The sequence below is a fragment of the Cynara cardunculus genome (genome assembly GCF_001531365.2).
Source record: "Cynara cardunculus var. scolymus isolate 2C chromosome LG 4, CcrdV1, whole genome shotgun sequence".
Taxonomy (NCBI): Eukaryota; Viridiplantae; Streptophyta; class Magnoliopsida; order Asterales; family Asteraceae; genus Cynara; species Cynara cardunculus.
Window position 1 is genome coordinate 13,360,491 of NC_037531.1, and position 13,205 is coordinate 13,373,695.

The 13,205-nt window shown below is 39.0% G+C and overlaps 2 protein-coding genes across 3 annotated transcripts in view; one reads left to right on the plus strand and one right to left on the minus strand.

Annotated features, from left to right (window-relative positions):
- Window positions 1-1,690, plus strand: part of LOC112510893 (kinesin-like protein KIN-7H) — a 6,577-nt gene extending 4,887 nt beyond the window's left edge. Inside the window, exons 12-14 of the mRNA XM_025116245.1 lie at window positions 15-352; window positions 478-716; window positions 1,344-1,690. Coding sequence (XP_024972013.1) covers window positions 15-352; window positions 478-716; window positions 1,344-1,662 — 896 coding nt within the window. The 3' untranslated portion in view covers window positions 1,663-1,690. The remainder of the gene's footprint in view (window positions 1-14; window positions 353-477; window positions 717-1,343) is intronic.
- Window positions 1,691-1,701: 11 nt separating this feature from the next.
- LOC112511110 (protein ACCUMULATION AND REPLICATION OF CHLOROPLASTS 6, chloroplastic) lies at window positions 1,702-7,969 on the minus strand. 2 transcript variants are annotated; one of them, XM_025116552.1, is made up of 7 exons: window positions 7,430-7,969; window positions 6,171-6,395; window positions 5,823-6,083; window positions 4,644-5,604; window positions 4,056-4,189; window positions 2,081-2,387; window positions 1,702-1,928 (listed from the first exon to the last, which is right to left on the minus strand). In XM_025116552.1, exons 1-6 carry the CDS (start codon window positions 7,967-7,969, stop codon window positions 2,097-2,099), a joined length of 2,412 nt encoding a protein of 803 aa, XP_024972320.1. In that variant the 3' UTR covers window positions 1,702-1,928; window positions 2,081-2,096. The 2 variants fall into 2 exon arrangements, with proteins under 2 accessions (XP_024972320.1, XP_024972319.1); XM_025116551.1 differs by lacking the exon at window positions 1,702-1,928 and having other exon boundaries at window positions 1,958-2,387.
- Between the last annotated feature and the right edge of the window lie 5,236 nt (window positions 7,970-13,205).

Below are 13,205 nucleotides of genomic sequence, written 5' to 3' on the forward strand. Positions count from 1 at the left end.
TCCTCGTTCACCAGTCACATCTGTATCCTATTCAAGAAAACCCAGTTTAAAAAGAACAGATGATGCCCATGATCAAGACCAGTACATGGAATCCCCTCGATCATCTGTCACAGAAGACGTGTCTTATTCAAGAACCACCAGTTTAAAAAGAAGCACAAGTTGCGGCACGATTATTGAAGGCGACTCAGCTGTATCTGAAAAGAATGTGGTGGTTGAGTCAAGATCCGAAGGGGATATCATAAGATTATGCCGACAAGCCTCTCAGAAGTCTGCCACAAGTGTCGATGAGGATAAAATGCAGCAGACAGAAGGAGATATGTTTGTCTACTCTCCATCTAGAACACTCCAAAAAGTAATGAACTTTGACATGAGGGGATATGAAGATTACATGGTAACGATGTTCATCAATTTCCATCTACACATGATATTTCCAATACAAAAGTTATGTGATTGTTATTGTTTTCATGTCAGGCCGAGGCTACACCTAAAGCCATTGAGGCTGCAAACAACAGTTTCAATTCCGATGAAGACTGGTCTTTGGTATTTGAGAAGCAAAGGAGGAAGATCATTGAACTTTGGGATGAATGCAACATACCATTGCTGCACAGGACCTACTTTTTCTTGCTCATCACAGGCGAGCCATCGGACTCTGTCTATGTTGAGGTGGAACTTAGACGACTATCCTTCCTCAAGCAAACAGCAGATCGTTCTGCAAGGTACTTGATCTCCCTTATTTTTCTCTCATTTCCTCGTGTTAACTGAATTGATATGCTCGACACCTTAACCATGTGAAAATTTTGCAAGTTCTTTCCCTCAAATTGACCAGGAAACAACAATTGCAGAAAGACACAGACCTTTATACCAATTCCCCTCATATTATATCCACCATTTGGTAACAATATCTTTCTTTCTCCTCTTCTCTAAACCTTTTTACACGCCAGAGGTCTTCATGGAAACAGTCTCTTTACTCATCGGGGTAGAGGTAAGGTTTGCAAACATCTTACCCTCCCGGAGACCTACTCAGCATGGGATTCACTGAGTTCCTTTGGTTCGTTTATCATTGATCAAGTATATAGGGTCCACGATGACAACTCCATTCTCCTTGCATCATATTGGTAGGACTCTAGAATAAAAGTGCTAAAGGATGAAAATGAATAGTCAACAGTTCAGGATTCACATCTTGTGATCAAGATTAGGAAAGCTCTTCCATGAATGTCTTATTCTTTAGGGTTCTTTAAGTTCGGTATCTTTATCATGATATGACCTAGAGTTCACCTGTTTTCACACGGTATTACTCATGTGATGATAAAATCCTGACCATTTTCTTTCTTTGTAACCAACAGTGGAAGGGCACTGAACCTTGAGAGGGCGATGCTGGCCAGGAAACTTTTGAAGAAATTCTCACCGAAGGAAAGAGACGAATTGTTTGAGAAATGGGGCATTGATTTGGAGTCCAGAAACAGGAGGGTGCAACTGTCTCAACTGTTGTGGACAAAAACAGATGATATAGAGCATGCAAGGGACAGTGCTGAGATTGTTGCAAAGCTGGTTGGGCTCAGTGAACCATACAATGCACCAAAGGAATTGTTTGCATTGAGCTTTTCTCCCAAGCACGAATCACACAGCATTTTCTCCAGCTGGATCCCCATGCTTAGATACTAGGTAACCAATCATCTTACTATACTTGACAAATATAAACGTGGTATGTAATTGTGTAATCATAAACCATTACCCAATCAGTTATACATTGATGCGATCTTCGCATCAAATTCAGCTATCTGATGCACCCACCCAACTTTCTATGTGGCAATGAAATGGTACTTTTATGCTCCTGTTAGGTGAGGCATGTTTATCTCTTTTAGATAAGTCTTATTTTTTCAATTGCCAGATGGGTCAAAACCACAGCAGGGTGTACCTTCGATTTGTACCTAAAGCAATATAAACTGTACTTTCATCATCATCTATACAAACTTCTAATTTATTTTATTTTAATGAGTTTCAATTAGCACAACATATCATTTAACTGCAGATTGATCTAACAATGAAAGAACAGAAAAAGGAGAAAAGATGAGACGGTTACATGATATATCTGCAGATTATGATTTGAGGACAGCCCCCTTTGTAATTTTCCATCCTGCCTTAGTATATGACATCTCATACCGTGTCGTGTAGGTTGAACTGTATGAGTCGTTCTGTTCTGGGTGAGCCACATCGGTCAACTCAGCAGACTCTTCAAGGGTTGCTTCCACCACAGCTAGGCGGCCATCGAGCGAGATGGTCACACTGTCAATGGTAATGTTTAACAGATTGTAGTCCCAGAACCAACCATGTTGAGCAATTTCGATTGCTCGTTCCACCCAGATCTTGAGCATTTGACCATCCAATACCTGCAAAATTTACAAAGTTTCCAGGGTTAATCAAAAGCTAATACCCCTCCATTCCATAAAATAGCAACATCTCCTTCTTTTGTTCATTATCAACATTACAAATGAATTGATGATATTGATTTGAGTCCACAAGGTCCCGATAGTTTCAAGGGTTTTATATGGTTAACAGACAATCAAACAAATTCCTTAAACAATGGGCCAAGTCAAATGTTGCGACTTTTTATGGGACGAAGAGAGAGCATTTTCTGATGCATATATCATACCAAAAGAAGAAAATAAAGAATTAAGAGAAGCAGCAAGGTTAGGGAACTCATCAGACCATATTTAATTCAGGAAGCAAAAGTTGTGTTCTTATATCTATAACTCTATTTAAGTAATTATGAGGATTCAGCTACTTGGGATGCAAAAGACACTAATCAATGCTTTTCCCCACCATAGTTTTCTATTTATGAAACTTGTACAAGTGTTTGGTGACCAAATGCTGACAGCACACGTTTATATCGAGAGAGAAAAGAAGACTCAAGCCGACCCAAACAAGCCCGGTATATCCCACCCAGAGGTGGGGCTGGGTTGCATGTATGCCGACCTGTCCTCTACCCCAAAAAATTTAGTGGACGTTTCTGTGAAGACTAGTTGAAAGAGTTGAAAATTTATGTCTTAACATTACAAGGGGAACCATTTCAGGGATCAAAATTATAGACAATCATGCATATCCGGTTTAACATTCCATAATTTAAGTTGAGTTGAACCCAAATATGGATAACTTAGAACCAGTTTATGTTAAATGACATTACTGATATCTTAGTCTAGTGATCATTTTAAAGGACATTAAGGTACCAATTAAATACATACATTTGTCAAAACTGGGTGCAGTTTTTTCACAGGTTTATATAACCCATGTGATCCATTTCATTCGCAAACAGAAAAACATGCTTTCAGATTAAGCCTACCCGTCACTCAGTCTAAGGGGCCGTACCAAACGCTTACCAGGTAAGCGCTTACCGGCAATAGTCACCACCCTTAACTTATTGGGTAACATTCTCGGCCAGCAAAATAGATTTTTGGTACGCATCTTTTTACCCGGTAAGCGCTTAGCAGGTAAGAGTCTTCTTCCTCACTTACCGGCTAAGATTCTTGGTCCTTGCCATCCCACCCGCTAGGGCAAGTGACACCCGTTAAGCGTTTGGTAAACAGTCCCTAAGATGCAGGTTTCATTTATATAATGACAATCTTAGTCCAATAAGAAAGTGAATCCAATAGAGCAAAATGCAACAAAGTTTTGATTTAGTTCCTACTTAGTGTAACGGGAAAAAAAATCTCAATTGTTGTAAAAAAATTCAATTTCTCCTATTTTTGTATCATTTTGACAAGTAACCTGCTGACTTTGTAACATTTTATGGCGTTCCCCGTTTATAACCATTTCCAAAAGATCTAAGAAAATGTTCATGGAAGTGTTGAAGCAAATTTGTACAATAATAAACTTGACATCCACGTCATCAGATGTTACAAGTTCAACAGGTTACCAGTCAAAATGGGTACAAAATAGAAAATTTTGAAACTTTTTACTTGAAACTTGGTGCAAGCTTTTACCCAATGTCATCCAAAAGTAACAAAGGTAACTAGCTATATGTCAGTAGAATAAGAAGGCATGGTGATAAAACCCTTCACCTCTGACAATTTATCGTGGGAATGATCAGGTCCAAGGGCCTGTGACTTAATGCTCTGCCACTTGCGAACTAGACCTTCGGCAAATCTTGCATTCATTCTAGGAATTTTTTCAACATCTTCAACTGTAGAATCCCCTGCCAGGAAGAATGAAAGATGGGTGACCACCTTGGCAATACGATCAAGTCACGCATTGATTAATATGAAGCTTAATGATCCGTCTGTTTTATGGATGAACTATAACGATTAAGTTGCTCTTTCCAAATACAATATCCACCAAAGGACAAATAACAACACTACTTTACTCCCTCCATCACAAAATAAATTTGCACAACGAAAAGAACACATTTTTTAAAATTATTACACTTTTTAATCCAAGTAAATGACAATTGTATCCTTAATGATAGAGGGAATAATGAGTTTCTCCATCTCATGATTAAGGGTAGAAATAGAAAGTAGCCACTTAACTCCGAAAGTTGACGCTTATTTTGGGAAAACTAAAATAGAAACATGGACACTTATTTGGGGCGGGGGGAGTAAAAATCAGAAATCGTATTTCCATTACAATGTAACCATGCTTTTAGATCATACCCACATTGATGACATCGGAAGCCATAGCCGAACCAACTTCTTTACGAGGGATAGGAGAGCCTCTCTTAAATGGCATATATCTCAAGCCAGCTAAAGTCAACAATCCGACCACCATGCCACCACACATGATCTTGATCGCTGCATCTTTTATCCGGTAAGTAATCATCTCTTGTTCTTGAATCTCATCGGAATCGTTTGCCTGACGGACACTGATTATATCAGCAGGCACACCTCCATCCAGCTGATTGCTAAACTCGGTCTCAACCACAACCGAATCACCAAACTCACCGTTATCCTGACGCCGAACACTTGGTGCCTCCTGACCAAGAGGAAAAACCTTCTGTAACGCCTGAATTGCACCAATCTTTACGCTATCAAGAACCGCAGTAGCTTCAGCACCGATCCTTGCAATAGCCGCGGCGGCAGCCAATGGTGAACCACCGACTCCCTCTAGCCGTTCTAAATACCTTAATACAACAGGATCATCATAGTAATCCCCAAGCTTGAACTGGGCATCTGTTGTCTCTCTAAATCTAGGAAAGACCACCTCCATTAGCCATGTTTCCAACAACTTACAAAGGCCAGGAAGGAGATCATTCTCAGGATCATCCCGAGAATTTTCCATGACAAAGGTAGCTATAGAGGGATCTCTGTAAGGTGAGTTATCATCATTTAAGCCTAACCATGAACGACATTCGTCCACCTCCCCTACAAGAAGCGAACATAGACCCCTCTCCAACGCAAAGTCCACTTCACGGTTTCCTCTCGCATTGTACATAGAGGCTGAATTTCCCAAGGCTGTTACTTTGATCTGTTGAAGTTGTTGAAACAAATTGTCGGCATCTTGAATAAGATGAGGCTTTTTACCCATGAAAGCTTGAGCAACAAGTGCCAAAGCAACTCCGTAAACTTCAAAACTTTCTGCCGGTATATTATCAGGTGTGGCAGCAAAGAGTTCGACCTAAAAAATAAAAGAAAAAAAATTAAATAAAAAACGGGGGTCAAGTCAGTTGGATAAGATAGCAGAAACCGCACGGAAACAGCTGCCAATACTCTATATATCAGGTCTGCGTACATCTCACCCCCCAATACCCACCTACAGGTGGGATATGTTGGGCTCATTTGGTTTGGTTTAGCAGAAACCACAACGGTCTCAACAAAGTATGCCAAATTGCTCACCTGCTCCACTGCTGTCATCTGTAAGAAGGCTTCATTCATGAAATCTTCGCGCGTAAATCCCCCAGCGACAGCAGCCGCACCCCCTCCTCCAACCGCCCACAAAATATTCCGCACACCTTGAAGACCCTCTGTCCTTCTTGTTTGATGTTCATCATCAAGAGGCAAGGCCAGAAGCTCAAGCACGTATCGTGGGTTTATCTCTTCTAAAGTTTCATCAATTTGTGCTTGTAAATCGGGTGCAAGGCTGCTTGCACCTTCTTCCTGCAGCGAACCAAATAAACACGAATGGGATAATTTCTAAATGGGACTCTAATTATTTTAACAGAAACGGTTTGTTATAAGTCTTACCTGCAATAGCTTCAGGGCCCTCTCCAACAATTCACAACCCTTGATATAATCCGGAGGAGATATCGCCATTGTGTCCCTTGAGATTTCAACATAGGATAGTGCCATTGCCAACACAACATCCTGCTTGAATGATTTGGGTAGTCTTTCTTTCAGCAAACTCTCACCAATTTGAAGCACCACTTCATCCTCTCCCCCTTCTTGCAACACACACAAGGCTCCCGGAACCTTGAAATTTAATAACAAATTACATTTTATTCAATCTTGTTCTATGGAATCCAGAATCAGGATTAGTAGGTTGAATCACATTTTTCCTTCTCAGTTGTTGTTCTTTCCTGATTGTCTCTAATGTAATATATATATATATATATATATACAAGGTTGGGTTTCGGTGAGAATGGAAGTTATGGTGAGAAGGGTAAGAAGGGATCTCCACCCTTGGATAAATCCTAATTGAAGATCAACACTAATGCGGTTGAGGCGAGGCGTAAGCTTCGAGGCGGTCCAAGGCGTCAGTCTCGAGACAGAAAATAAAAATAAACAAAATAATATTTTATATGTAATACTTAACTGATAATAATATTTAGAATTACAATGTTGCTAATACAGTCTTTAAATACTTTAATTTAGGTTATTAATTGTAAAAGCTTTTATTTTTTAATTAATTGTACAAGCTTTTGATTTTAGACTAAAAATCACATGTGATTCATGTTCAACACTCTTAGGTCGCCGGACCAAGCGACTGTGTGCCCTTAACATGAAAGCAATCATGTTGAGGTATGTTAGTGTGCCCTGATGCGTATAACCAGAAGACCAAAATAGACCTCCTTGAAAAAGTGTGATCATCGTTGGATCAAAAGCCATCAAAAAATATCAAGGGCCATGAAGTGGTTCTCACCGGAACCCAACCCCATATGTGTGGACATATGTATATAGCTTTTGCATAAACGTAACTCTAATGCTCAAATTGGTGGTAATTATAAAAATTGTGAAATTCTTTCTTGGAATTTGTTACATTTAGGAAGAAGATTCTCATAAAGATTGAATTCTTTCACATTCTTGACACTGATGTTTTACCATTTACAGTGCTAGATATCAACTATGTGAATCAATAAAACTCTTATCAATTTTGAAGCCACGGCTGAAGAACAGAGAGTGTAAAACTAAGGGGCTGTTTGCTAGCCTAGAGAACTACACTGTCTAATGGAGACTGCTTTAGAAACGTAACGAAAATATGAAATTCGAAGAGGATTAGAGATTACATTCTCCCATGGCACTTCAGTGAGAATCGTATCAAATTCATCATCTGCAAGCCCTTGATTATATTCTCTTCTCGAGCTAGGGTTTGCTAGGGTTTCACAAGCTGCTTGAAGAATCTGCCTCCGGCTAATCAATGCGTCATCACTATATCCATACTGAGGGGGTTTCAAAACTCTAGCTTCATAACACCTTCTAATTCCGTCTCCAAGGAAGTGAGCCTCCGCGCCGAGTACTCGGTAGAAGTCGATGGGCATAGACACGTGGCGTTCAGGAGTGGTGGAGAGTGTGGGAGGGTAAGGCGGAGTGAGCGTGGTGGCGGTTGAGTCTGAAGCGTCGGCATTATTGGTTGTGGGTAGGAATTGGAAGTCGGCAAGGAGACGGTTGGCCCATTTGCTAGCGGAGAAGCTGCTGGAAACGCCATTACTGCTGGTAGGTCCGCCGCTGACGGCGTTCGGTTTTAGGTGTTTCTTAGCGTGGGACGGCGGAAATGGGGAGGACAAAGGGACACAAACGCCGATTCTCAGGTGGCCGAGAGCTTCCATCGAAAGTGCTTATTTTCTCCGAGCAGAGTTTCACAGAGATGGGACTTGTAGTGGTTGATTTTTTTATGTAAAGTTTCATTTTACCCCTTTTAGTTCCGATACTTTCCATATGACCCCTTATACTTACCACAAAATATTGCAAGTACAAAATTCATTAAATAGCAACCAACTTTTCAAAATGTTCATTTTAGTCCCTACAACAATTTTATAAGTTGTCTTTAACTTCGATTTGTTATCCCAAACTTGTGACAGGTTGACTTGGAACCATGGTAACCGGTTTTGACTCCATGTTGTGGGAAATTGCTCACGACTACTACCAAAAAGCTCCAATGAAGATGAATATTTCACATGGAGGAGTGTGCATCTTTATGTTGGGTGTTCTTCTGTCGTGCGACCCGGCGGCTTATGTGCGACCTGTGGCCCACGCCTCATTGATGTACAAAAATGAGTTACAAGTATGTTGAACATGAACACGTGATGTGAATTTTTTTCTTTTTGGTGACGACGTGAACTTGATGAAAGAGGATGGAGTTGACATATAACATGGTCGTGTGTATATATATATATATATCTATACTACATTAATAAGCATTTAGGTCAATATCTTAATTACAACCCTTGAAGCATAGGTTACAACCATTTTATGCAATAAATTCAAAAAACTCTTAATTACAAATTATTATACACAATRTACAAACTCCTTATGCAAGTSTTTTCTACAACACCAAATCCTAATTGAGTCAACTGTTCTTTCTCTCCTCAGACATCTAAAATAACCAATTTAAGCTTTCTTTTCTTCTTCTGTATATGCAACCAAATCCTTTCTTCTCCACAGAATTTGACCATCAATTCTSTCCTCAGACATCTAAAATAACTTTCTTCTTCTTTTGTATATGTGACCAAACCCTTTCTTCTTCACATAATTTGACCATCAACAATACGAATTCCACTCCCGAGTTGAATGAATTCCTTCGTCCYTCCAAAAACCTAGATTTTTCTTTTCAATTTGTTCTTCGATGAGGTAACATACGAAAACCCTAAATCTTGATTTCTAATCTCGATTCACTATTGATCGTTCTTACAGGTCCATCTTTGCAGATATTCTTCAATTTTGTGTTTTGAGTTATTACCTCCGATAACCAGAGCGTCCCATTTCTTGTTGTTTGAGGCGGCACTGCATCTCTCTATATCCATCGATCAGGAGGCTCCAAGTTCGTCTGATACAAGTGAGTTCATGTCTAGAACTTCATCTCTTCTTATTTTAGTTGAGTTCTTTATGATCTGGGTTTCTATGTTTAAATCGTGAAATCACAAAAAAAGACAGTAGAAACATTGCACATTTTTATGGGTATATCTTAATAGGTTTAAATCAGAACTTAAGTATCTCCAATTGGGTTGAAAAACAATATTTTATAAGTGGTTAAAATCCATTCAGAAATGCAATGGATGCCAATATTGTTTAACTCTTTGCATGTTTAGGTTATCATGTTGATATTTTCTTRTTTGCACCTGCGAGTGAGGTTTTCATATTTTGCAGATGCARCTGTTGCTTTGATGGTGTGTATTTATTAATCATAATGATTTAACTCTTTTAAATTCTTAATGTGTCTTGGGTTTTTTTTTCTCTTCTTCTTGATGATACTCTACAATGGTTATATGCTTGGAAGTCGTTACATAGTTATCATTGGTTTTCTACTTTTAAAGTTTAGCCTTCGTCCACCACTCTTCCTGTGCCGCATCTTGCTTCCCCTACAACTGCAATGGCGATTCTAATTCCGGGTAAGATTTTGAATCCAAGTACGATTTTGGTTTGAATCCAACTGCAAAGCTTTAATTCAGTGTAACTGGTTCTATTTTTATTCGTGTTTAGGCATTTTGTTATTTTAAAAATCTTTATGTTATCTGCTAAAATGGTACAACTTTCTTGATTTAGATGTTCTATTTTTTCTGGATTTAGACTCTTTCTTATTTATCATTTGGTTAATGAAGACTCGTGTCTTTATGTTGTAAGATTACCAAATCTACGATACATAACCAAATGACCCTTAAAATAAGCTATAGCCGGTGGTATAATTTTCTCCTTCCTTTAAAAAAATTATTCTTGTAATTGAGGAGTGAACCAACAATGGAAAGATGTTATGAGGGAAAACCATTACCCCAGATAACTCTGTTATCCGTGTATCATCAATCTTGAATGTAAAATAAGCTCGGTACTGGTTTAATTATAGAATGGCCAAGTTGAATGTAAAATAAGCTCGGTACTGTATCATCAATCTTGAATGTAAAATAAGTCGAGTCTGCACGCAGGGCTGTGCCGTGTTTCTGCACAACAGCCGCCTAGCATGACAGCAAACAGCAAACAGCAGACTATGCTGTGCTGTTCCTTCGTGCGCCTTACCAAACAGCAGCATTTTCTTCTTTTCTTGATCAAATCAACAGCCGCAAGCAACAAGGCTGTTGCCTTTTTCCTCGTCCAACAACAACAGCAGCAGGCAGCAAAGCTGTTGCGCTTTTCCCGTCATGCGACAGAGGCAGCAAGCAGCAAAGCTGCTGCGTTTTTGTTTTCTTTTTTCACCGAAACAGCAGCAGCAAATCAGCAGGTCAAAAAGGGCTGTTTCTCTGTCTTTTTCACCAAAACGACAGCAGCAAACAGCGGGCCGAAAGGGCGTTGTTTCTCCGTCTTTTTCGCGGTAAACGGCAATAGCAAACAGTGGCAGCAGGCGCTGCCCGCGCGTCCTCGGAGCAACAGCAGCCACAGCAGGCGCTACCCGCGCGTTCTCGGACCAACAGCAGCCGCAGCAGGCGCTGCCTATTAGTTCAAAGACTGGAGATTTTCCTAAATCCTGCTATGTGAGTTCATCTTGATCATTTTATTGGGAAACTTTATATTAATTGAAAAGGAGTATTTTGCTTACCTTACGCCTAAATTCCATGTGCTTACTTGTTAAATGAAATGAAAACGTATGGGTCTAAAGAGTGAGCTTGAGTAATCCCATTTTAATGATCATTGAGTTTGGGTAAATAGTGAGCTTATGAAAGCTCTTTCTGAGCTTATGAAAGAAGCACATCAAGAATTGCCAAATTAGCTAGCTCGATATGTTGATAGATCTTCTTATGGTGATTGTCGTTATGGATCCAGCAGCAGGTTTGGTGGTCGGGATTACARGAGCAACTCAAACAATAATTCGTACTTTGCAGATAATAACTCCTACTCAACTGGTTATGCTCCTGCTGATTTTGGTGGGGAGACTGGTGGTGTGGACTATGATCCTCCTTYTCAGGTTGAGTATGGTGGACATGGGTATGAATCCATTGTTGCTGGTGGACTGGAGTAGGTGATTGATACCCATTATTGGATTGGGATATACATGCATRCATATATAACCACACTTCTTCTATAACACTTGGTTTTTGCTAAGTTTTGTAGACTACTACTTACAAGAAAGTATTCACTTTCTAGGAGTTATACTTCTTAATATTGTGATTTGATCGGTTCTTACTTCAATGTAAAGCTGCTTTCAATGTTCAAAATTAACTTGGTTGTTATCGTAGGTATGACAGAGAAGAAAGCAATACTTTGTTTGATGCCGACAACTCATCATTTTATCTTCGCGATGTGGCATCTGTCCAGAATAAAGCAGAGGTTACCAAAAGACTGGTATGTGTATTGCGTGTGAAAATGTTTTTTTTTTTGTCGACTGTAGTTGGCCTTTTAAGTGATCAAGCTGAAATCTCAATTTATTTGATTGATTGTACATTTGTCGATGTAAATTTGTAATCGACTCATCGACCAAGTGAACCTGAGTATTCTTTGATTTTTATTCAACTTTATTGATGTCAAGGAAAATCGCTATAGTTACCCATGTATTTGACAACAAAAAAGTGCTCCTTTTTGCCTGTTGGATTGGAAAATGAAATATGGGTTTGGACTTTGAATCTCTAATAAGGTACCTCTACACTTCCAMYTATTGTTTCTTGATGGGTAACAAGGGTTTTTGATATATGGGTATGCTCTTTTATTTGATATTAATGCAATTTATACGTACTTTGGTGAGGAACCTAGATGTTTATGAATGTAAAATGGTTGTTTATTTGAAAAATTGAAGTGGGGTATGATAGAATCATCAACTGTTATGCATGGTGTTTTGAATTGCGGAGTCAGGAGTARGACTAGAATATACTAGAAATGTAAAACCTCTTCATTAGCTTATGTTGTTTGTTCCACAGGTGGTTCTTSTAGAAAGACATTTGAAGCCCCTTCACCTCAATGGAACCGTTTGAGGAGATAGGACCCAACACGTTGGTCATGATCAAGTCATCCACAAACCAATCATAATCACTATAGAGGGGAAAATGGAGGGCACCCAGTGGTCTTAGTTGTTTTCATCAAATCCTCAAGAGCAGGAGCTTGATGAAGTAGATGAGGTATATGGGATGATAAGCAACAGTTTAGGCATTGTAGGTCTTTGTTGTTTTATMTTCCAAAACAATCAATCGTCGTTATGAAACATCATATAAACCTTTTCGCTTGTGTATGTCATCTCAATTGTGTTTCTTGATTAGAAACAATTCTTTTTTCTCAAAGATGGTAAACATTGTAGATTGTGTTCCTTRAATACTACGATCWTTGTCAAATATAAGACCTTTCTTCACTTTCAATTAGTTGGTGGAATTGCATTTTTATTTTAAATTTGATAAGCTATTAAGTTGTGGTAAAATTTYVTTTTCATTAGCCACCAAAAAGTTCTTTCTGATACTACTATAATCCACAAAGATTAATCTCTGCTTAACAACAAGATCAGTTRTTTTTAACAATGCATCACATGTAGTTAATAACCTTGGCATAATAAGATAAAACTTGAACACCAAAAGCTTCTAACACAATAATCTAGGTGATCTTACTGACCATTCACACAACATAACTACCATTCGGCCAAGATGTGATTGGCTAATTAGTCACCAAGTAACCTCCAACCAGCAGAAACTCTAATCTCTATTTGAATRCAAGTCTACAGCCACACCCAACATATGGTTGGGATTTCTTTCAAAATAACCTTAAAGTACTAATTTTGAATCACACACTCAAAGCATTACACAACAAATAACAAGGAATTGTATTTTTCCACAGAACTTCCACTTGTAGCGATGTTCATTACATCACAGGAATTGATTGAACTTTCACCTGCAAGAACAGCTGCCTTAAACAGTTGAAAGGTTATGGCCTCTAAACAATTCT